Below are 25,814 nucleotides of genomic sequence, written 5' to 3' on the forward strand. Positions count from 1 at the left end.
TCGGCTTGGTGACTTCGTTAATTGCTTGTCATCGTAACGGTACCGAGTGTATGAGACTCTTTAACTGCTCCTAATTTATAATGTGGCTTACCGGTCCAGATTAGATTATCTATAAACCACTGTCATATAGCTAGAATATTGTGGTGTGCTGTGTTACATAAATCTTATCAACCATTGAAACTGAAGCTTCTCTGGTCCAAGGCCACTAAGCGTATGACGTATGACCATTTCAGCGCTGATTAGATGGTCTAGGAAGAATTGTGTAAATGTACATGTAAGTAAGCAGGGTAGGGTTTTGTTAGCAATATTGCAGTATCTTGGGAACATCTACCAGCTGTCTGGCCGCTGATCTCAGGTCACTGGCGTATACAGTGTAGGCGTGCGGTGTGTAGGGGGGGGGCATGCGGTGTGTAGGGGGTGCACGCTCCCCCTTTCTCCCAGACACCTTACACGTGACCTGCCCACTCAGTTATTACGTGCTGTCCACCACCCTACTCTTCTAACTCCTAGATCCACCTATTATGACATTTACCAACCACAAAGAGTCTTCTCACCATGCAAAGCACACATATTTCACAGTTTTATTCATTCCACAAAATGCTGTACAAATTCAACAATATTTCATGATTACATACAGTTATGTAGTTTTATTTTCTCTTATCACAGGAATCCGAAATTCTGATTTAAACTGAATTCATAGTATCCAACAAACCTACATAGAGCCGAGTTTTTGATGGTAACAAGATCACTTCAGAGTCTAACACTCAAAGGGAGGCAACTCCTGGACCCATTAAAAATCAACAAGGAGTCCACTCACCCTTAGCACTCTTTTACACCTTGTCCTACCATGCCACCTATGGGAAATACGCAAAGCAGGGCAGATGGTGTTATGGTAAAGACCTAACAGTACATGCAAAGACATGAAGTAGAGTATATGAGTCAGGTCACTGTGGTTTCATATCACAGTTTCCATTATTCCACCAATATAGCATGAGACACAAGAAATAGGCATAGCACGTTGGGAATCAAACTCAGGTCTTAGTTGTGATGAGCTGATGAGTGAGTGAGTATGGTTTTACCCAGCTTTTAGCAATATTCCAGCAATATCACGGCGGGGGACACAAGAAATGGGCTTTACACATTGTACTCATGTGGGAAATCGAACTCGCGTCTTCGGCGTGACGAGATAATGCTTCAACAACTAGGCTACCCCACCATCCAGTGAGCTAATGCTTTTACCACTAGGCTACCCTGATGACATACTGTAAATCTGGAAATTAATGCGTCTCCAAACTAATACGACTCAATATCAATGCGACTCACGCCATCCCATCCCCAATGGAATAATACATATCCTTACCTTAATCCAATCAAACAGCAAATAGTACTGCTTATCAGCACTGATCATGAGTTGAGCACTTCTGTAAAAACAATAAACAGTGTGTTCTTCTAAAACACACAGTTTATATGTTTACTCTGTCTGTTTACTGGCATTAAGGAAGTTCAAAGGCAATAAACCAATTGAACCAACAACAGTTGAATGATTGGTATGAGGAGAAGGTGTCAACAAGCATGACATGAGTGGGTAGAACTCTTGACCCTAGCAGTGATAACTCACCGGATGCCCATTGTGTAATTCCGATTCTTTGAATGACATTGTTATATACAAAGGATCAAATAATGCAATTCATTAACGACATTGGTGATGCCAGTTATCATAGGTTAGCGTGGATGAACCAAGGATCATAATCTGGGTGAATGTTGGATTCAAACCAACGACTGACAGACCTTGGCATCCAAGGGACGCAATTTTGCACAGTGATCACGTAGTTCTTGACAACTTATACAGAAAATAACCATATGTCATCTCAACCAAGATCTAGAAACATATCAGATTATAAAATAAGACTTGAGGGGTATATTTCTATTTAATGTCTTCATAAGTCTTTATATGACAATTAATGCTTAACAGTAATTCAGAGGGTACTTCAATGATCAGTCCCCTGAGTTTGTATCTGATGATGTGAGGACTTCTCGGTGTACAACAAGCTGAGGTGTCAACTGTGTAGCTTCAGACATGCCAGCCATTCCACAACTTCATCCAGATCAGCAAGTGTATGGCCAATGCCAGTCAGAAGAATGTTGAAGTATTTAAAGGCTGACTGTTCTTTGAAGGATGCCTGGATCCTCTTCGACTTCAATGCCAGCCTACAGAGAGAATGGTGAAAACAGAACAGATGTCACAGCATCCTATCAGTACTCGTCATTCTGGGATTGTGTTATGAACTACAACTATTAACAGTTATACCCAGTGTTAATGTGAAACCAGTGAATGAAATTTAACATCCACTCTAAGCAATACAAATGGTTCTTCAAGAATAAGCAAAGTGCTTGGATCATGAAAATGGTGGGCAAATATCTCATTATTCTGAAGTTCCTGCAGATTAATTTTTTCATTAATCCCGGACAGCTATCAAGGCTATGGAATCCAAACTAAACAGAAATAGATTGCAAGTTAGCATAGTAAGGGAATGGTCATTTATTATAGGGTGGTGTGGGATGGAGTGGTGGGTGGTGTGGGATGGGGTGGGGGGCTTGGGTGGGGGTCAGGGGAAATCAGAGTAGGGAAAGAAAATAAAAAAAGTATGACATTCGTGGGTAGGAGTACAATTTGTCACACTATTCAAACAGTATCATTTTATCATGTATTCAGTGACAGGCTTCAGACATGAAGTAGTAAAATCTTTAACAGGAATATTTAATTGTATTATTACAGACAATGGTTGTATTATTACAGACAATGGTTGCTCTGGACTTACATCTTCATCAGGATGAACGCCACCAGGCTCCACTGTCCTGGCTTGAAGAGAATATTCTGACTTGTGAAACTGAAACCAAACCCACTCTACATATTCAACCATCAAGTCTCAATGTTTCACTGAGCTCAGTTTTCTTGATAACTAAAACTGATGTTGATCTCATAACTTCCTGTTGCCTGTTTCATGAAACAATCTTAGTGCTACGTTGATCGCAAGCCTATGATAAAGTATGGGAGTTACGACCAGCTTAGCACTAAGATAGCTTTGTGGAACGGGTTCTGGAAACTAATACTTAACAACATTAATGTGATTATACTGAAATATTTGTCATTTTGACTCAAGAAATGTTACACTGCCAAAATATTGCCATGAGTGTTGAAATAAATAGTTGCCATATGGTATCATCAAGCTACACGTACAGGTGCTGATATGATACATTTATCATATAATGGGAAGGTTTCTCGGCAGGATAAAGCCAACGGATAAAAACGATATCTGTCGGGGTCATATGCGGATAGAGATGCAAATATCAAAGGTCAAGTAGGGACTACTTTCACTGTTTATAAACAAACATGGCGTCGCCCTCATCATTCGGGGATCGAGTCAGAATTAACCATCGGGAATCTGGATAAACTACAGGGAAAATTGCTATCATTATCAAAAGAACAGTCTAATATACTGGAAATCAGTCTCTAACTGTGACGTAGCTAAGGCATTTTATAAGTTTGGGCAACTTTGGAGATATAAATTTTGAAACAATTTTGCGAGGGCACGAGGCCTAGCCAAGCGGGATCAGTAGCCATATCTGTGCTTGTAGACCTCTGCGGCTTGAAACCTGCTCCACAAATTAAAATAGTTGGATTTGTCCGAAATATGTTTGAATTGTTACCTTGTTTCGTTTTGTCGCTGTGTGTACATCTAACTGCACTTCTTAACGTTATGACAGGACAGACCGACTGTCAACAACGTCTGACCGTGGCCCCGACGTCTCATAGACTAGGGTTAGAGTAGCTTCCCTTTGACAAAGGGCAGTTACTCTAACGGACAGACAGATGGATTGCCACGACAGGCAATTAAAAACAACTGTTGTTTTGCGTATATATGTTACTTCGCCACTGTATAAGAAACAGATTTCAGTTGGAACTATATTGGCTACTGTCACTGTCCGACTGACACATCACTTACCCTGTGACGTAATAAATATTAATGCGCGCATTCCAGAAAAACTCGCAATGTTTCGGTTATGTATGTGAGAGAGGGAAAGCAATTTTGAAGCACAGAATTAAAGAATGACATTATATGATAAAGAGGTTATCACGCTTGTGTGTTTGGGGATGGTAAATATCCTGTATTAGGAATAAACACTATGTATTTAGCTCGCCAAGGCTCGCTAAATACAATGTTTATTCCTAATGCAGGATATTTACCATCCCCAAACACACTCGCGTGATAACCTCTATGTACTGACACATGCTGGTGTTTATAGCATGAAAAATTACAAAAACAAATTCTGGGCTCTAATTTTACCTGGTACTTTAGAATTACTCTGTCATTTGAAAAGGCTCAAGGTAACTATCATTTCTTTGAAAACACACACGTATTTCATACTCAGATTGTAATTTGTTCAATTGGGCATGACCTGCAATGTCATTATTTAAAAATTCAAGGGTGCTACTACCTGAATGTGTAGACGAGTTCTCGGAGGTGCTGCGACACATCTTGGATGGAGAGACACAGGGGAGACAGGAGATCGGGAATTCTGAAACAAATGGGGAGCATTGAGATTCCTGGTCACATAACTGGAGTGAAAGTTGGTACTGATGTCATGTCACTCCCTGTGACTATGTCCGCTGTAGGTAACAGGCCAGAAGACAACTGTAATGAGGATCAGAGATGGGAATGAGGGATTCATTCACTGTCTGGTGTGTCCTACACATTTAACCTACAGACTGACAGAGGTGGGTATGAGGGACAGATACACTTTCTAGTGTGTCCTACAGACCTGTACTGATAGAGGTGGGTGCGAGGGATACATACACTATCTAGTGTGTCCTACAGACCTGTACTGACAGAGGTGGGTATGACGGATACATACACTATCTAGTGTGTCCTACAGACCTGTACTGACAGAGGTGGGTATGACGGATACATACACTATCCAGTGTTTCCTACAGACCTGTACTGACAGAGGTGGGTACGAGGGACACATACACTATCTAGTGTGTCCTCCAGACCTGTATTGACAGAGGTGGGTACGACGGTTACATACACTATCCAGTGTTTCCTACAGACCTGTACTGACAGAGGTGGGTACGAGGGACACATACACTATCCAGTGTGTCCTACAGACCTGTACTGACAGAGGTGGGTACGAGGGACACATACACTATCTAGTGTGTCGTACAGACCTGTACTGACAGAGGTGGGTACGAGGGACACATACACTATCTAGTGTGTCCTACAGACATGTACTGACAGAGGTGGGTACGAGGGACACATACACTGTCTAGTGTGTCCTACAGACCTGTACTGACAGAGGTGGGTACGAGGGACACATACACTATCTAGTGTGTCCTACAGACCTGTACTGACAGAGGTGGGTATGAGGGACAAATACACTATCTAGTGTTTCCTACAGACCGGTACTGACAGAGGTGGGTATGAGAGATACATACACTATCCAGTGTGTCCTACAGACCTGTATTGACAGAGGTGGGTATGAGGGACAAATACACTATCTAGTGTTTCCTACAGACCGGTACTGACAGAGGTGGGTATGAGTAACACATACACTATCTAGCACCTCCTACACATTTAACCTACAGACCTATATTGACAGAGGTGGGTACGAGGGATACATACACTATCTAGTGTGTCCTACAGACCTGTACTGATAGAGGTGGGTGCGAGGGACACATACACTATCTAGTGTGTCCTTATATCTCTACTGATAGGGGTGGGTACAAGGGATACATACACTATCTAGTGTTTCCTACAGACCGGTACTGACAGAGGTGGGTATGAGAGATACATACACTATCCAGTGTGTCCTACAGACCTGTATTGACAGAGGTGGGTATGAGGGACAAATACACTATCTAGTGTTTCCTACAGACCGGTACTGACAGAGGTGGGTATGAGTAACACATACACTATCTAGCACCTCCTACACATTTAACCTACAGACCTATATTGACAGAGGTGGGTACGAGGGATACATACACTATCTAGTGTGTCCTACAGACCTGTACTGATAGAGGTGGGTGCGAGGGACACATACACTATCTAGTGTGTCCTTATATCTCTACTGATAGGGGTGGGTACAAGGGATACATACACTATCTAGTGTGTCCTACAGACCAGTTCTGACAGAGGTGGGTACGACGGATACATACACTATCTAGTGTGTCCTCCAGACCTGTACTGTTAGAGGTGGGTACGAGGGACAGATACACTATCTAGTGTGTCCTTATATCTCTACTGATAGGGGTGGGTACAAGGGACACATACACTATCTAGTGTGTCCTCCAGACCTGTACTGACAGAGGTGGGTGCGAGGGACACATACACTGTCTAGTGTGTCCTACAGACCTGTACTGATAGAGGTGGGTACGAGGGACACATACACTATCCAGTGTGTCCTACAGACCTGTACTGACAGAGGTGGGTATGAGGGATACATACACTATCCAGTGTTTCCTACAGACCTGTACTGACAGGGGTGGGTACAAGGGACACATACACTATCTAGTGTGTCCTACAGACCTGTACTGACAGAGGTGGGTGCGAGGGACACATACACTATCCAGTGTGTCGTACAGACCTGTACTGACAGAGGTGGGTACGAGGGACACATACACTATCTAGTGTGTCCTCCAGACCTGTACTGACAGAGGTGGGTGCGAGGGACACATACACTGTCTAGTGTGTCCTACAGACCTGTACTGATAGAGGTGGGTACGAGGGACACATACACTATCTAGTGTGTCCTACAGACCTGTACTGACAGAGGTGGGTACGAGGGACACATACACTATCTAGTGTGTCCTACAGACCGGTACTGACAGAGGTGGGCACGAGGGACACATACACTATCTAGTGTGTCCTACAGACCTGTACTGACAGAGGTGGGTACGAGGGACACATACACTATCTAGTGTGTCCTCCAGACCTGTACTGACAGAGGTGGGCACGAGGGACACATACACCATCTAGTGTGTCCTACAGACCTGTACTGACAGAGGTGGGTATGAGGGATACATACACTTTGTCCAGTCTCTCCAGCACTATCTTCCTCCGTATCACCATCTGGTCGTGGGAGTCTACAGTCGGCAGCTGCACCTTCTGGCGCGGACTTCCTGCAGACTGCTGGACACAGGAAGTTAGAAACTCAACACAAGGAATGAATACAAGCAAAATACAAACACAAATTCAGGGTTCGAAATTAAACATACAAGTCATGGGGTCCGTGTCATAACCCTAATGTTTTAAATTTAAAATTAAGAGGGAACCTGGATTCATATACATGTAGAAGTGCAGCAAATCTAAGATATCCCCCTTAAGTTTGAGCACTGAAATCTGTAAGCATGGTAATCAGCTGGAACGGATGCAATAAGATCAATATCATTTTTATGAACAGTGAAATGTGAGGTGAGAGAAATTTTATTATGTATTTTTTTATGAAGAAACTGTTTCTGGCAAATGTGTATATTTCTACAACAGACATGCTTTTTTGTAATGGCAGTGAATATGTTATTGCCACCAACCATGCTCACCACTCCAACTGATTGTTGATTGTTGTCACGCCTAACTTTATTTGGTCATCTACATGATGAATTTATGAAACAAGGCAACACACATAGCTATTTTCCTCCTTTGTCGGTAGGGGGGAACAACAAAATGATGTGACGCTGTGGATGCAAACCTAAATACTAATTCATTACAACAATGTATAACATTATATATATGATAAATATTTGTTTAGATTAAATTTTACTTCTGACGGCGATAAATTGTCAAGCTTAGGCTTAAAACTTTTAAAGAATTGGTTCTCAGACAATGACTTTTGAAAATATAGTGCAGGTGGGCAGCGTCTTTTTTTGCTTGTTCAAACTAGTATGTAACTAAATACACAGATGTGCACCATCAACCTGGGAAAGGGCCTCCCCATATAATAAGCATGCAACTCCAATTGCAACTATAAGATGATTCTTTGTTTGTTTGTTGGTTTACGCCGCGCTCAGCAATATTACAGCTATATGACATTGGTGTGTAAATAATCAAGTCTGGACCAGGCAATCCAGTGATTCATATCATGAGCATCGATCCATGCGATTGGGATACGATGACATGCATCAACCAAGTCAGTGAGCCTGACCACTCGATTCCCTTAGTCGCCTCTTACAACAAGCATACCATGAGAAGCACAGTAAGCTGTCTACATGTAAAGGGAAGTAACTGCATAGTTTCTAAGTATTAGGATTTATTTTTTTAAATGGAATTGGAAATATAAACGAAATGTGCGGCAGATTATGATTTTTTTCAGCCTTAGATATAATACTGATTAAGAAGACTCGACGTCGTAATACCAGGTCAAATGCTCGGAATCAGACTGCCTGAGATGTTGGCCGGGCCCTGGACACTTTCTCAGAGGATACAGATTCACTGTACACCGATGTCAATAGCCAAAATGAAATTGACAATCGTTTTTCTCGTTTTTTATGCTGGAATGTTCATGGGTTGTTTAGTAAGCTGTCAAATGACAAGTTTAATTCGTATTTCGAAACATTTGACATTATTTGTTTATTTGAAACGTTTCTTGACTCAGTCGACTTCGATTGGTTACCTGGTTTTAAAGTCTTCTACTCCCCGGCGGTAAAGCTGTCCGGTCGTGGGAGAAAATGTGGTGGTGTTTGTTTTGCCATTAGAAATGAGTTTGCTCAGTTTTGTAATGTATTTAATAGTAATTCGGGTATTGATAATTTCTTGTCAATTATATTGAAGAAAAACCTCTTTGGAACGCCAAAAGATGTATTGTTTTATATATGATAAACTCGATGAATTTTTTCTTGATAGAGCAGACTGTCTCTCTGATTACACTGTGCTTCTTTGCGGAGATTTTAACTCTAGAACAGGTTGTGAAAATAATTTAGTTGATCAAGAATCGACCACAAATGATCCGGATATTTTCCCTGAAGTTGACATTGTAGATGCATGTATATCACGACGGTCTTCGCTTGACAATGTTATCAATAAGTTTGGACGATTTCTAATTAATTTCTGTTATGTTTTCAACTTGTTCATACTAAATGGCAGAGTTAATGCCGACATGAATGGTGAATATACATTCATTAGCGGTAATGGTAGTAGTACTATTGATTATTTTATTGCCTCATCTGATTTCTACGAGTTTGTTTATAATCTTACAGTTGGCGAGAGTCTTGACTCGGACCACTGCCCTCTTGAACTGAGTTTTTCATTTCCACGAGAAAACACAAATAGATTTGCACAATGTAATAGCACTAACTCGGCAGATAGATTTGTATGGAATGAATTGCATAAAGATGAATTTGTACACTGTCTTAGTGATCGTTTTGCTGAAACTTCACAGACTCTTCTGACTACGCTAAACACTAACATAAACGATGCAGTTGATCTTTTTGTAAATCTACTACTTGAGTCAGGGCAGTGTATGAAAAAAACAGTTCTTGGAAATAAACCACGTAAATATATTTTCAATTTAAACAGCGAGTGTAGAGAACATAGGAGATCAGCAAGACGAGCGCTAAGAAAGTTCCGTAAAAATAGATCTGAATCTAATAGGAAAACTTATTGTCAGTTACGCAACAAATATAAAACAAAATGTAAAAGCTATTTAAAATCCCTTAAACTTACCAAATTAAATCGTCTAAATGCCTCATTATCAAACCCAAAACGGTTCTGGAGAGAAATTAATTCTCTACGCAGTCCATCATCTGTTCAGAATAATATCACAGGCACAGAGTGGCTGACTCATTTTAAGCATGTGTTTGGCAATGATCTTATATTCCATGATGTTACTGAAAATGAGCATGACGATATTGCTGTTTATAACCCATCAGATGTTGAGTTTGACATTCTTGAGTCCAAAATAACAAGAAAGGAAATTCTCGATGCTATTGACTCACTTAAACCTGGAAAATCTCCAGGCCCTGACAATATCTTAGCGGATATGCTGAAGAGTTCCAAACACATAACTGTTCCATTTTTGCATTCTCTCTTTAACGACATATTCAACAAAGGTATATTTCCGTCAATTTGGTCAAAATCTATCATTGTTCCTTTATTTAAGAAGGGTGATACAAGCGATCCTGATAATTATAGAGCAATTTCATTGACAAGTATTTTAGGTAAAGTTTTTGCTATAGTTTTAAACAAGCGTTTAACACTCTGGTCTAATGTTTATGATAAAATTCCAGAAAATCAGGCAGGCTTCAGACGATCATATTCACCTATCGACCATATTTTTACACTTTATTCTATTGTACAAAAATATCTTGGATGCCGGAAACGAAAACTGTATGTTGCATTTGTGGATTTCAAAAAAGCTTTTGATAGCGTTAATCGTTGTAAACTTTGGGATTGTTTGAGAAAAACGGGCGTTGGGGGTAAAATGTATAAAATGTTAAAATCTATATATGCAAATGTCAAATCATGTGTTCGTCACAAAAATGGTGTCACTGATTACTTTGATTGCCCTATCGGTGTGAAACAAGGCTGCATTTTAAGCCCTCTTCTTTTCTCTTTCTTTATCAACGAATTGTCCCTTGAAATCCAACAAAACGGAAAACATGGTGTCCAACTTTATCCAGATATGTATGAATTGCTAATATTACTTTTCGCAGACGATGTTATACTAATTTCTGATACTGTTAATGGGCTTCAAACACAAATAGACATATTGTTTCGGTATACCATCTCCTGGAAACTGACTGTTAATACAGATAAAACGAAAATTGTTGTTTTTAGAAAGGGGGGTCCTCTTGCATCCAGGGAAAAATGGTATATAAATGGGCAACAAATTAATGTTCAAAAAACTTATAAATACCTTGGTGTCATTTTTCCCTTTAATCTGAAACTAAATCACCTCGTCAACGATCTTGCGCTACGAGCTAAGAGAGCCCTCATTACCTTATTTGTCGTTCTTGATAAACTCGGTGTGTCTTCCCCGTCTGTTTTCTTCAAACTTTTTGATTCTCAAGTTAAACCAATTCTGTTATATGGTTCAGAGATTTGGGGTCTCGAAAAATATCACACCTTGGAAAAAATTCACTTAACTGCTTGTAAACGATTCTTAAATGTTGGCAAATCTACCCCAAATTGTATGGTGTATGGTGAATGTGGAAGACATCCCTTATATATCTGTTCTTATGTACGCGGTCTAAAATATTGGTTAAAGATTGTAGAAATGTCCCCTGATCGTATTCCACGTAAATGTTATGAAATGCTGAAATACCGCGACAATGTTGGTTATATAACATGGGTCACTAAAATCAGACAACTTTTATTTCTTCATGGATTTGGATATGTTTGGATTTACCAAGGTGTTGGAGATAAGACAGCATTTCTTAGTGTATTTAAACAAGTTGCATCTGATATGTTTATCCAAGAATGGAGAGCTACATTGGAAAATAGTTCAAGATACGACCTTTATAAAACATTTAAATCCTGCTTATCTCCAGAACAGTACTTAACAGAAATAACAGACAGAAAACTTAGAGTGTGTTTTACACGTTTTAGATTAGGTTTGAACAATTTAGTATGTAATACGGGTCGTTTTTCCTCAGTTTAAAAAAATATGCGTTTTTGTCCTTTTTGCCCCACATTTATTGAAAACGAATACCATTTTATGCTTATCTGTCCATGTTATGAATCGCTCAGAATAAAATATTTCCAAGGTTTACCCCAAAACATCAATACTAATCAAGCTCCTCCGTTTTGATGAAATATCTAACGAGCAACAAAAGAATACTATCCTATACATTAATTATGGTTTACGACTTCGCAACCGTCTTTGTACAAATGATGTTTAATTATACTTTAGGTTATTTGCCTTCATTAATCAAATGCTTTTATCTCTTCTTGTTGTGTTGTGTTGCGACTTATTTTTCACAAAATTGTACACGTGCACATCTCTGTGCATATAAGTCTGCATGTTTATACTTCTACATGTACAAAATTGTATATATATAATGTTACTGTATGTATATGGGCCTATGGCCAGAATACAATAAATGATGATGATGAAGACAAGGTCTATTATTAAACACATTAACATGCATGAGACATGTTGAAGATGAGTATTTAGATACTATCAGCTTCTTTCATTTCTAACATGTCAAAACAATATTCATGAAGAAACTCCCAAAAGCTGCTACAGAACTAGGAACCCACCTGTGTGTTTTCAACTTTGTCCTTCGTCCACTTTTTCCTTCCCCCCACCGACCCCCTGTAGAACTCCCTCACTCTCAGCTCAAAGTCTTTAGCCTCAGCTTCTATCTGCTTGTAGTCCGGTAATGGTCCTGATGCCTGTTTGTCATCTTCTACTTGCACTTCCCCAAGCAGGCTCTCAAAATCTTTCTCCTGATCTGCTACCATCTTGCACAGTTCACCATACTTCTTGTCAAGCTCTGGCTGGTTCACAGCCATAGCCTCTTTCTCAACAACGCCCAAGAACTTAAGAGAGTCCCGTGTGACCCATTCTTCCAGCACCTTGGCAACTGCATTGAGAGGAAGTAATGTGGAAGCTGGTGTTTTTGAAGTAGGACCTGTACCTTTAGCTGGCGTCTGTATTTGTGACGGTGATGTTTTAGCAGGACCTGTACCTTTAGCTGGCGTCTGTATTTGTGAAGGTGATGTTTTAGCAGGACCGGTTCCTTTAGCTGGTGTCTGTATTTGTGATGGTGATGTTTTAGCAGTAGGACCTGTACCTTTAGCTGGCGTCTGTATTTGTGATGGTGATGTTTTAGCAGTAGGACCTGTACCTTTAGCTGGTGTCTGTATTTGTGATGGTGATGTTTCAGCAGTAGGACCTCCTTTAGCAGAGGCTGACAGATCTGTGATTAATACAGTGGCAGGATGGAGATCTGAAACTTTTGTTCTCTTTTCAAGAGACATATCTGTGATAATGTTTTCCTGTATCTTATGCCCATCCTCAATACAAGCATCGTCATCCTCTTCATCCGAGTCAATCACATTATGACCACTCTCTTTACTCGAAGAACCGGATTCATCCTTATCAGTTTTCTTGCCTCCTTCTGCTTCCTGAATATCTGCCAGTTGACCCAACAGATGCTTCTTTCTACTCAGTAGCCTCATCACATAGTCTTCTTTCGACTCTCCGTTACGCTGACCCTTAACCTCTGAACTTGCAACATGACCCTCACCTTCAGACACACCTTGACCTATTTTACCTTCAACCGTTGAACTTTCATCTTCAATCCTATTAATTTCTAAGGCACTTTGATCATTAGTAACCCTCTCTTCCTTTTCTAATGTATCTATTTTCGCTGACATCGGACAAACATCCTTCACTTTCTCAAGAGTTGCCTCCCCTTGAGTACTCGGCTCTGAGAAGTCCACATTAATTCCATGAACCTGATGGACGTCAGCAACAGTCATGTCAGCCATGTGTTCTACAATGTTGGAGAGTAGGTTTGAAGAATCGTCATCTGTTTGGGGCTGGGTAGTTACTGTGCTTGATTCAGGACTTGCAGCTCTGTCAGGTTGCTTCTGTTTAGGGGAACTGATCTGGTCCTGCTTTTCTAGTTTCAGTACCTCCTTCTTCAAGTCTGTCTGTGGCAAGCTCAGCAACACCTCATCACCGACAGCACATCTGGATATGGAGGATAAATACAATGTTCAGAAAATGTAATTTAATATCTAAATAATTGCTAATAAAGGGATCGGTCATTTATTACAGAGGAGAGTGGGTCACGATTTTTTTATTGACCCCCCCCTAATGCTTGTCCTATCTTTGGATGACCCTCCCATGTCCCTGTACATCTTTTTCATCTTCCCCCCTCCCACCCCCCCTGAAAAGGCAGAATGCAAAAACACTTTTTTTTAATAAAATGTCTACTTTTTGATGACCCACCCCAGATTAGTCAGTCAGTCAGTCCTTGTCCTAATAATATTAACTTAAAGTTGCCACTTCACTGATTCTGCTAAGGAAACAAGGCTTGCAAGTTGGTTGGAACCATGTCTTGCAGGCTGTGTGACAGATATTTTAAGAGAGCTTCACAGACTAAGCCACAGTTTGTTTGGATGTCAGTTCCATGCAACAGAGGCACACCAAGTGTAAGTACGCAGGCACACCAAGAGGTTTTACACCTCTTTTAGCAATATTCCAGCAATATCACGGCGGGGGACACCAGGAATGGGCTTCACACATTGTACCCATGTCGGGAATCGAACCCGGGTCTTCGGCGTGACGAGCTAACGCTTTAACCACTAGGCTACCCGACCGCCCCTAACAATCTTTGAGCTACAGGTGCCTGTTACCATGGAGACGGCCAGCAGCAAGGGGAATGAGCCAATTGGGATTAATGAACAGTATTTCAGTTTATCGGTGTGCTAGGGTATGTTCATCTAGAGTGATGATAGACCAAGAAACATAATCCTGGCACGGATGAGGGACACAACCCAGCACAAAGCCATTTGTGTCAGCTTAGACCACTGTACCTGGGCTCGAAGTAATTCTTAAACCCTTCTTGTCCTGCAGGGCAAGTACATATTATTTTGTACTTTTCCTGTGATATTAACACTTGCCCTCTTAAATATTATAAACCACAGACGTATATAGATTTACGTCTTTGTATAGACTAATAAGGTTTCATGTTCTCAGTTTTATTATCATTTTCTGTAATTAATCTGAGGATATTTACAACAAAATTATTCACAGTCATAGCTATCTACATTCATATCCGCCCATTAATGCAAACTCGCTCAACAATGTGTCTTGCACCGTTCTTTTTCGTTTTTAGAGTCATGCTGTTTTTTAAACTAATCCTTTCTTTGGCCTGTTTGGTAATCAAAATATGTTGTTTTTTTGTCAATCCTACCAACCTACAATTAAAAACATATCAGCCATTTCCCTAAAAAAATCATTCACATTGGCTTTGACATTGGCTTTGACATTTGAGAGTCAGTAATGAGTCGCTACCACAAAAAGAATAATAAACATAATTACCTTCCTTTAAAAACTAGATTCGAGACCTTCTGCGCAAACGAACAGTCTGTTTATTTCTTCAACTGACAGTTGCAAAGTATTTATGATATAAGCTTCTTGTATTTGTTATTATTACTAATATTGTACGAGATATGAAAATGGATATTAGGTTCAAAATTATGCTGCATATTTTATTGACAACGATTATTGAAATATACACACGCCCGGTAGGACAAATATTTGTTCACTTCTTTCTCGCCCACACATGCTGTCACTCAAAAATATTAGGACTGGCTCAAAAGATTGATAATCTGAATTATCAGTGATGTGAAGAAATAGTACTGATTATTGATATGAAAATTGTGTCGATAATATCTTACATGTACCATTGTGATGAAATTAAGCTTAGATTTACCAAAACAGACTTGTTATTATCAATCATGTCCATTGCCAAAGATGGAGAGCAACTGTTAGTGTTATATCTTAAATGTCCACAAATTGATCCATGCACAAGTGTGCCACCACTCACCAGTGGAGTGAAATATGTTGATTTCTTTCGGAATTGTTTTTGCTCAATAACACTTCTCCGATATTCATCTATAATCAAACAATATTTAGTTAACGATTATCGATCTCTATGATAGCCAGCCCTAGTCAATATTAGGGATTTAACAATACACTGGTGCACTGACGCATCGTGAGTTTTCATGTGACGATATGATACGCGATACCTTTTTACTGTTTCAATACAAGACATACACTAGCTGAAATATATTAATTACTACTCGTTTAATGACCCCTGGCATTTGTATCAGTCAGCTATAGGAAAATGTGTTGAAATTAGCGTTTCAAGTTCACTACTAAAATTGTCATTACGAACATGTGTCTACAGCTAGCTTTTCCTTTTGAACCTTTTGCTCTGATATATTTATTGTCAAGAAGTTTCCATGCGATTTGACGTAAATGTGTATCGCGATACATATCACATCGTATCGTGACCTTGCTGTATCATTTCACCCCAAGTCAATATGAGCAGACTTTTCGAGCCCTGTTGTAGCCCTGAGAGCATACTGACACAACCATGATAATACACCCATGTAACGATAGCCACAGGGTTCATACAGTTTTAACACGTTTTAGCACTTGCCTGTAAGTATTACAAGACGACAACTGACAGTATGACCATGATGATTGACATATTATTTGTGTACATACGGTACTATTAGGGTTATTAACCTGTGCAAAACCTGGAACCATTTGTTAAGGGAGAGCGTCTGTAGGTATTACTACTTGTGAGTATGACTAACGGGATCGGGTGGTCGGGCTCGCTGACTAGGTTAATGCATGTCATCGATCAGAATTGCGTGGATCGATGCTCATGATATTAATCACTGGATTGTCTGGTCCAGACTCGATTATTTATAGACCACCGTCATATAGCTGGAATATTGCTGAGTGCGGCGTTAAACAACAAACAAAACTTGTGCATACAAGCTTCCCATAAGCTACATATTGGTACCCAAGGTAAAAGAGTCGAGTCCACCATTACGCACATGCACGAAGACAACCCACCTCTTGGCTTGTACGGCTAGGAACTCAAAGTCCACCTTGGGTTCATGTTCCCTCGACCAAACTGGTGATGTTAATATCTGCTTCTCAAAGAACTGAGAGGCCTTAAGGCAGAAGTTACTGCAAAATTTCTGAAAAAAAAGAAAGAGTTTGTTACTTCATATACACTCTAGGCACAGAGAGAGATTGAGTGAGGTTTAACTCTGCTTTGTAGTGTATTCCAGTTATATCCTTGCATGTCAGCTTAATGTTGGAGGAAAGCCTGAGTGAGTGAGTGAGTGAGTATGGTTTTAAGCCGCTTTTAGTCAGGAAGTAGAACAGGGTTAACTACTAGGCTACCCGAGGAAAGCCCGAAGTGATGCAGGTCTCAGACGTTTACCACTTGGGTGAAACCCACGAGCATGGTATGGTGGTGAAGAACATAATCAGGGCAAACTTGGATTTGAACCCTCAATCATAGGTTTCTGGCATGCCCCAGGGACTTAACTCTGCACAAAGAATTGAGGCGTCTTCGACGACTGGGCCACTCGTGCTGCATCAAGATGAGGCAGTGTAAGATTGATCAGTAATGATGAGTTAATGAGTTTTAGATAGTTACTAAAACCTACCTTCCTCTCTGTGATATCATAGACCATATTTGACTTTGTGCATATTTTGTACTGCTGTTTAGGAACCTGAAACAACACCAGCAGAATGTGTCATAGATATGTATGCAAGTCATGCAACCATTACATGAAACAAACAATCTCATTAAGATCTTTTACTTAGATATACGATACCTCTGTGCCTCAAGATCTGACAACACCTCCATCGGGGTTGCATCAGGGGAAATTTCTCATCAGCCAATCAGTGTCGAGTGGGAAAACCATTAACACAAACATCTGATTATTCTGGCGTGCCACAGGGATGCAACTCTGCACAGCGAACCCGGCGCCTTAGATGACTGGGTCACTTGTGCCCCCACTTAAGAACAGTAGGAAATAAGAGTAAAATAAGCAAATCGTGTGCAGGCCAATATAAAAAACTTACTTTTGCCAGCTTGTTGCTACAGATGGGGTAGCCACAGTCCTTGGCTATGGACCGTTCCTCAACCACATCAGCATAGTGACTGGTCGAGATCAGCTGACCCTGAAACACACCACATGTATAATGCTACAGAGGGTGTATATCATTTAGCATGAATATGGAAAAAGTCTTCTACTGGGGTCGTCTTTTATACAACAATGTACGTATATGACTACGTCATGTATACAATTTCACTTTGTAGCCTTGGGAAGGCTCTTTACATTCATGATTGGCTCCTTAAAATACTTGTGCTTGATTGAAGTCTCTGGTCTGCGGGGGCGGTCGGGTAGCCTAGTGGTTGAAGCGTTCGCCCGTCACGCCGAGGACCCGGGTTCGATTCCCGACATGGGTACAATGTGTGAAGCCCATTTCTGGTGTCCCCCGCCGTGATATTGCTGGAATACTGCTAAAAGCGGCGTAAAACCATACTCACTCACTCACTCTGGTCTGCCCATCAAAGGGTGTTCCAGGGGTTCTAACAAAATATCATACAGGTAATGGATAATCTTGATCGTTCATAATATGGAGGATGTAAACATGTGTTTGCCTGCTCCAACATGGACTAAGACAATAACAAATCAGTGACACCTATCAGCCATGATCATGGGCAAGATAAACCTTCAATGTGCAAATAGATATGAATATCACAACAATTCAAGGCTCGTGCTTGCCACATCAACGTGAAATGTCTTCTATATATGGAGTTGTTAATTCTTGAATTTACAGAAGGTAAGAAACAAGCAGGGTTCTCCCAGAAACATAACATGAAACTTTGTATACACATCAGTAAAGTGCTGAAGTGCCTTTGGCTATTCAAATCATATTTTCATCCTACTCTAGTGAAAATGACAATTGGACACATTTCCAGAGAATAACTTACAAAGTATACAATATTTATTTTGAAATTGAAAATTTTACAATACATTGTATATCTATAAACTTATCCTATTTCACACTATGCATTTCTTCCTTCTCCTTGTGTGAATATGCCTAAAATAAAGTTTCCAGCTTCTAAAAGCATTTTGCCCGAACACACCCCAGCTTCACCATAGTCACCACCCAAGCAAATGGGTCACTGTTAGGGCTGGGGTCCACATTTACTACCCGGGTACCCAACCCCCATTACCCGACCCTACCCGGGTACCCACTGAAGGTCTCAAGAGTTTGGAGCGCAATGTCTGATTGGGAAATGTTTTATCGCAACCCTGACAAAATTATTTAGATACATGTATCAAACGATCAGATCATGCGTACACGGAAGTTAACTAGAGCTTTATCTCTACTCAAACATGTACAAGTAAAAAAGAATGTGTTCATCGTCAGAAAGAAATGTGAACGTTAGCAATCTGTGTAACCATTGAGCTATAGTGAGTTGTTGGCATTAAACAATATACTGTAAATCTTGAAATTAACACGAGCGTGAATTAAATGCGAAAATTGCGAGTGGTCTTGGCTCGCATTTTTAAACATCGCATTTATATCAACAATAAGACATTCTGGATAGCAGAAATACCAACTTAGACATATGCTGAAAACAAACAACTATGTATTCCACATCACTGTTTATTAAGCAGCACTTGTAACAAGTATATAAACAATGTCATTCAAACACTAATCATGCTAATTACATCCTGTGAATTGACACTCTGGGGTCAAGACAAGAGTTCTACTCACTTATCTGCTTATGTCATCACTGATCACACCTGCAAGTCCAGAAAGACGCCACCCACACAACACAGTGTCTTTGTTCTTTGCGACTGCGTCAAAGGCCGACACGAGCCAGCGCACATGTATTGTTTTAGCGGAAGTATTCTACTCAGTGCTAATAAGCAGTGCTATTTGGTGTGTGATTGGATAAGGTTGGATTAAGGCGAGGATTCTCCTGTTAACTTGACAGAGGACATTTTCTTTAGATAACATATCCACTGATGCTTGAGAGGAGGTAGGTGACCACAGGTCCGGGTAGTCCTGTGGGTCCTGTGGGTACCTGGACCCCACTCAGGAACCACCCGACCCAAGTACCCGAGTGCCCTAGTCACTGTAATCCTGTGCACTGTGACCCTACTCGGCCTGATCACCTGACTACCCCTGCCACATCATTCTCTTAATGCGGACGAGCTAGTGTCCTGGTAGCTGAGATGGCTGTGTGATAAGTATATAAATATACAATTTATCATAAACATTTTCAAATTTTGAAACTTATTCTATCTTACACTATGCATTTTATCCCACGGTTGGTCGATTGGGCTCAGATACCCTAGCCTGTATGAGGAAGCTGGTGCTAAACAGTGCTTCTATCTCAAGATTGTAACATTGTCTAGTGTCATAGAAGACAGGAACCCGTGAGTCGATAATGACTGTAACAAGTGTGGGAACCCCTTTCCACTAGTAGAACATAACATCATGAAATCAGGTTTGTTATGTGTTATGTGCTTTCACATAAGACATCGCTGAAGTAGGAACCTATTCAGCAAGACTTACAACCAATCCAGAAGGGGTCTCCAGGCAATTACATGTAGTTCTACAAGACAGACCGCTATCTCCAACGAGAATACAGTAAACTATGGTTATAATGAACGCAAAGGGGCCACTAATTTAAGTTTGTTAAAACTGTAGTTCGTTATAAGCATATGAGAAGCAATCAGAAGGCACTAATTTCAAATTGGCGCCTACGCTTCGAAACATATTTTGACAAATTCTCGATTACAAATTTGAAACCTGAACAAAAGAACATTCTGGAATGGAAAATAGATGGTCTAGATTGTATGGACTCAGTCATTAAACCTGTAACTATCGTTCGGAGTTAAAGTTTTCAATGTTGCATGATTAGAAATCACATTCAGACTGTCACTTTCATAATCTGGTAAGTGATGCTCTGATTGGTCGGATGAAAGGTCGTTCTGACGTGACCCGTAATGGGATGTCCTCAGATCTTTGTTTAGCTGTAGCGAGAACTAAGGTCTGATTTTAATGAGATTGACAGTTTCCTAGCCTCCTTTTCTTCACAAACTTTAAACATTGAGGTTACATTGTGATGGGCAGCGACATGCCTCATTATTGAGATGATAGTTCGTATCTTGACAGTGACAGATATATCACCAAGTACATACAGCATCCTTGAGGTAGTCCTCTGCTATGGGGTTTTCCAGGAGGCGCAGCACAACATGGAACGCCTTCTCTTCACTCGCCACACGATGACGTATCTGCTTCTCCTGTTGGGCAGCCATCCCGAGACTCACTCACCAGTCTGTTAGCAGAGAACATGGACATCAGGATGTACAAGCGTGACTGTTCTGTAGCATTCATATGTCACAATAATGCAAATGGAACATTTACCTGCTTGAAACAGACAACCATTTTACAAAATTGATGTGACTAACATCAGTGTATTAACCAACATGCTGGCCCCATCTGCTTCAAGGTAAGGAGTTTAGATCATTTAGGTGCTTCTCTAAAGGCAAACTCTATTTAAAATATGATAAATGGTGGGAGAATGAAAGGTAAAACAATACACAGAATGAAAGTAATGTGACTGAGTTAAGCTAATGTTTTCTGAAGTTGAAATATTTTCATTGCAGTGAACATAACACTTGATATTTCACGTATGGTATTCAAGTGCTAAGAATGGGGGTAACCTACCCTACCACAATTAACCCTAAGGACTGAAGAGTCATGCAAGACCTGTGAAGCGAGAACCACACCCTGCAACCTTACCCAATTAGAGTTATATAAGCTGTGCCAGGTAAACTGCCAGGTTTTCCTAAAAAAATATTACATTTATCTCATCTTGTGACCTGACGAAGATGACATTTGTACTCATGGATGCTGTGACTAAAAGAAATATCAATTCTGTGAAGCCACTTGATGAGATAAACATGTTATTTGTCTTGAAAAAAAAGAGAAATAAATTCTAAATATAAACACACAAACAAAGTCTATATAGTACAATATTGACATATTTATTAATATGGGTTATAGTCAAAATGGCCACTAAAAAGTCAAAATAGCCAGAAACCCATAGTCAAAACAGCTATAAAAATAAAGTCATAACAGACACAACAATAAAAAGAATGTGTGAAGGATGTGTACAGAGTATACATGTTAGATGTTGTTGTGAGCAGAATGTGGACATAATATACATGTTAGACGTTGTTATTACAATGTAATATCTTCCAGTAGAGTTCACGTGTTGTTTTAACCAATCTCTGTACTGACCAGTGTACCAACCTGTTGTGAAAACGTGAATAAACTTTTATCCTTATGATGAAAGATTGTGCATGATCCCTTTTACCAACTGTTCACTATCCATCTGAAAAGCTGAAGATGGTTCCCATGTTTTTTGCTGTTATGTCAAGTCGCTGAAAGATAGATTCCGTGGCTATCTTCAGCGGCCTTCTTCAACTATTACCCAACCTACCATTAGTCAAGTCCATTATCATGGACTGTACATTTGTGACAGTGCTTCCTGGATTAAACTAAGAGGATGTCTCTCCTTGGGCTTCAAGTCACCCTGATGCAAGCTGGCAAGCTCCGCCGCTACATAAAAGAAGATGCTACGAAGAAACAAAACGAAATCTTCACGGCCTGGAGATTGTACAAAGGGAGGCGACATAACACCAACAGTGCTGCTTAACATAAGTGCTACAAACAATGGACCAAGGGCAATGTGTGACAGGGATGTTTGTTTGTTTGTTGTTTAACGAACAATATTCCAATTATTATGAGGGCGGTCTGTAAATAATCGAGTCTGGACCAGGCAATCCATTGATTGACATCATGATCCACCCAATTGGGATCGATGACATGCATCAACCATGTCAGCGTGCCTGACCACCCGATCCCGTTAGTCACCTCTTACAACAAGCATAAGGATGTGTGATATGTGATGTGTAGTGGTGAGTTAGTATCTGTGTGTATATGGTGTTATACAACTGTTATACAATGTATGTAATACAACATTAATGTGACACAATACTTGAGTTTGTCTTCTTTATTTTCTGTGTGGCCGTTATGACGTTTTTGTGGTGGCCGTTATGACGTTTTTGTGGTGGCCGTTTTGACTTTTTTTCGGTGGCCATATTGACTTTACTTTTTGAGGCAGTTCTGACATGGGGCCGTTTTGACCCTTTCCCTATAAATATTAACATCTGCCATTCCACATCATTAACAATATAATCTGATACATTTAAATGTCCCATCTACAACATAGATGCTGAGAGCTGTGAATTTTATTTTAGTGCAGCCCGATCGGTGTATTATACAATGTAAAACAATGTTGTGTCGATATATAAAGCACAACGACTAGAAATACCACAGGCAGTTCAAATTTCAAACTGACAAATCATGCTCAATTGTTCGTGTGTTGTAGAAATGAGTCCAAGCGCGTTCAACTGTAAAGACTGGACAGTTTTCTGTAGTGTCATTCAGCAGATGGGAATGAATATTGAGCTGACCTAGGCACATGCGTGTGGTTCGAGGTTAAATGGGGCCTACATAAGGGATATATAGTTACAAACGAACTCAGACACTAAAATACTGAGTACCGGAAGACATTGAAGAACTCAAACCAAAGCAGCAAGGTGTCATTAATTCACACATCACACATACCACGAAAACTGGAAACACATAAAAGTTACGCCAGCTCCATACAGCGATGTCGAGTGATCACGACGGTCACGAATGCGTCAACTTTTGATATCAAGAGACGGGACCCAGCCTGATTCCGCTTTCATCAGAGCAGCGATACCAAGTAAGCTGGGCCCCGTCTCCAATATCACAATATAGGAGCCGGTACAGGCCAATGAGACGATGGCTGTGAGCGCCTTCGAAATATTAAACATACACTATGTTATGTAATTTTTCATTGGTCGCTATTTTAAAAAGGGGCACTGATCTAACGCAATTCCCCGGGACTGGTTGTTGCCTTTGTTATTGTTTTTTTCCCAGTGAGTGCCCGGATGTATAGCAGAAATCTAGACTAGTTCGCGACCTCTGCTGTGCCATTCGTAAGCGCATTAGTCACTTTTATGGATACCGGTAGTAATAAGGGCGTATGGTCACATTGATCAACAAAATGAAATACAGTTTTCGAGATAATAAGGAAATGTAGGTATCTTTGTGGGTAGCATCGGTAATGGTGACGAAGTTTTGATAAGTCACTTGCTTGGTAATTTTGCGATTTTCGTTTACACTATTTTGACTTGCCACATAAAGTAAATATTTCACCTGAGCATTGCTTTTTTATAGTGTGTATATTATTTTACTGTCAAAATGTGTAACATATTTATTAAACGTCTAAATATTCAGTTATTTTACAAATTGACTGAAAAACATTTCCATCTCTAATATTATGATAACGAATTCCAAACATTTTGATGTTTAATGTCATCACCAAGAGACTGAAAATGTTACGTTGAAAAGTACATTCTATGTTGTTTGGCTTCTAATCCTACATAATAATCTGTTGTGATGTTTGTAGGCCCTTTTGATAGTCTTTATCAATCTGGACAGATTTTTTAGTCAAAATGACTGACTGACCGACTGATATAGAAGATTTAACGTGCGCTTTCCGACTGTAGCGTATTTCGCACACGGGCCTGGCCGGACCATTTAGTGTATTCCGAAAAGGGTGAAAGTGGTGTGTGCAACCCAAGAGGGGGCTTTTAGGGGTTGCTTGTATTAAATTTTTGGAATTTTTAAATTTGGAATAAATGACTGAAATATTTACACATTTAATAAATTGCCTGAGAGAATCACATTTTACAAATTGACGGAAATATATACACGCTTACAAAGGAAAAGACCTGTGAAAACAACGTCTATCGCGCATTGAAGAATTTCCCAACCAAGACGTAGAGAACAAGAACGAATTATCGGTTCAAACGAAGGAAAACAAAATGCAAATACCATAATTACAACCTACCAAATTTATGTGTATAAATTTTAGGCAGCTTCCTTGTTCGAGGAATGTATCCGTGAATATCCACACAAAGGAACAATCTCCCACTCGTGTGCAGCTGTACAAAGAAACTTATTCGATGTCACGTGTCTCAGTAACAATCAAATATTTTAAAAGATATATATCGTTTCGGGATATTATAACCCGTGTTCGTTTCTCAACTGATAGCTTGGATTGTTTCAGGTGTTTTACATAGGTGTCAAGTCTCAATGGTCAGCTGAGAAAGCTCACGTGACAACTATTTTCTTAACGTCCACGGTTCCTAAAAATTCCATTGAGTGATAGATAACAATGATCAATCAATCAACGTATTATCAGTTAACCCTTTGAACAAAGTATGTTGTTTTTACATCGGCACTTCGCGCCATGATATGAGTGTATTCCCTTTGTTTTAGTAAACCTAGACATGTAAACACTCACTCTTGACATATCCACTGTGCAAGATAACAGTGATTAATCAATCAACGTATTTTCTGTTAATCCTTTGATGACTAGGAACGATCCGTTGATTTACAAAAAAAAGTAAATCAACTGATCATTCATCTCTTGCTGGGCTGCCACGTGCATATTACATAACACACATTTCACCTCACTTCAAACCTGGATTTAGATTGAATAATTACCCCAGACACAATAAATGCCAAATGGGAACCTTTGTCAGGTAATCTAAGTGGTGCTACCACTAATTGTACCTGTAATAAATTCATTAACTGAGCATCAAGTGAATGACGACAAATACACAAGTGTAGGGTTATACGAGAAAACGTGGATGACAACAAGGGAGTAGTAATCGTATTATCGACGCAAGCCGAAATCCAAAAATGCTTTCACTGCATGGATACCTTTTTTAGTATTAAACTATAACCATCTGGGGTATTTCCAAATGACCACATCCGATGAGCTCCCTTGTTCTTTATGTCTGTTTGTTTAGGCTGAAGAAATTAATTAACATGCGCCCTTTGTCGAAATCTTTATAGATCACAGTTAACCAATCAGTGTTCAAAAATGCGTAAAACAAATATTGCCTCGAGCCTCCAAGTTTATTTATCAGTCCTTGCAGACGGTACCCCAGTCTCTGGTCACGCTCAGTTGCGTTGCGTATCATCCGGGTACTCACGGGGGAAAAACAATAACAAAGGCAACAACCAGTCCGTTAGATCAGTGCCCCTTTAAGACGACGCGCTACCCTTCTACA

General features: G+C 40.1%; 1 protein-coding gene across 5 annotated transcripts; it reads right to left on the bottom strand.

Moving 5' to 3' along the window:
* Positions 1-1,914: 1,914 nt before the first annotated feature.
* Positions 1,915-23,422, bottom strand: LOC124111126 (putative RNA polymerase II subunit B1 CTD phosphatase RPAP2). Of its 5 annotated transcripts, XM_048399585.1 has the most exons (11): positions 23,269-23,422; positions 20,772-20,908; positions 17,626-17,724; positions 17,205-17,270; positions 16,600-16,727; positions 12,890-13,692; positions 12,252-12,835; positions 7,084-7,187; positions 4,498-4,578; positions 2,820-2,888; positions 1,915-2,208 (listed from the first exon to the last, which is right to left on the bottom strand). In XM_048399585.1, exons 2-11 carry the CDS (start codon positions 20,886-20,888, stop codon positions 2,058-2,060), a joined length of 2,202 nt encoding a protein of 733 aa, XP_048255542.1. In that variant the 5' UTR covers positions 20,889-20,908; positions 23,269-23,422; the 3' UTR covers positions 1,915-2,057. The 5 variants fall into 5 exon arrangements, with proteins under 5 accessions (XP_048255542.1, XP_048255541.1, XP_048255538.1 ...); XM_048399584.1 differs by having other exon boundaries at positions 7,084-7,184; positions 12,252-13,692; XM_048399581.1 differs by having other exon boundaries at positions 12,252-13,692.
* Positions 23,423-25,814: the final 2,392 nt, after the last annotated feature.

Source organism: Haliotis rufescens, unplaced genomic scaffold (assembly GCF_023055435.1).
Source record: "Haliotis rufescens isolate VD_foot unplaced genomic scaffold, xgHalRufe1.0.p SCAF_2, whole genome shotgun sequence".
NCBI lineage: Eukaryota > Metazoa > Mollusca > Gastropoda > Lepetellida > Haliotidae > Haliotis > Haliotis rufescens.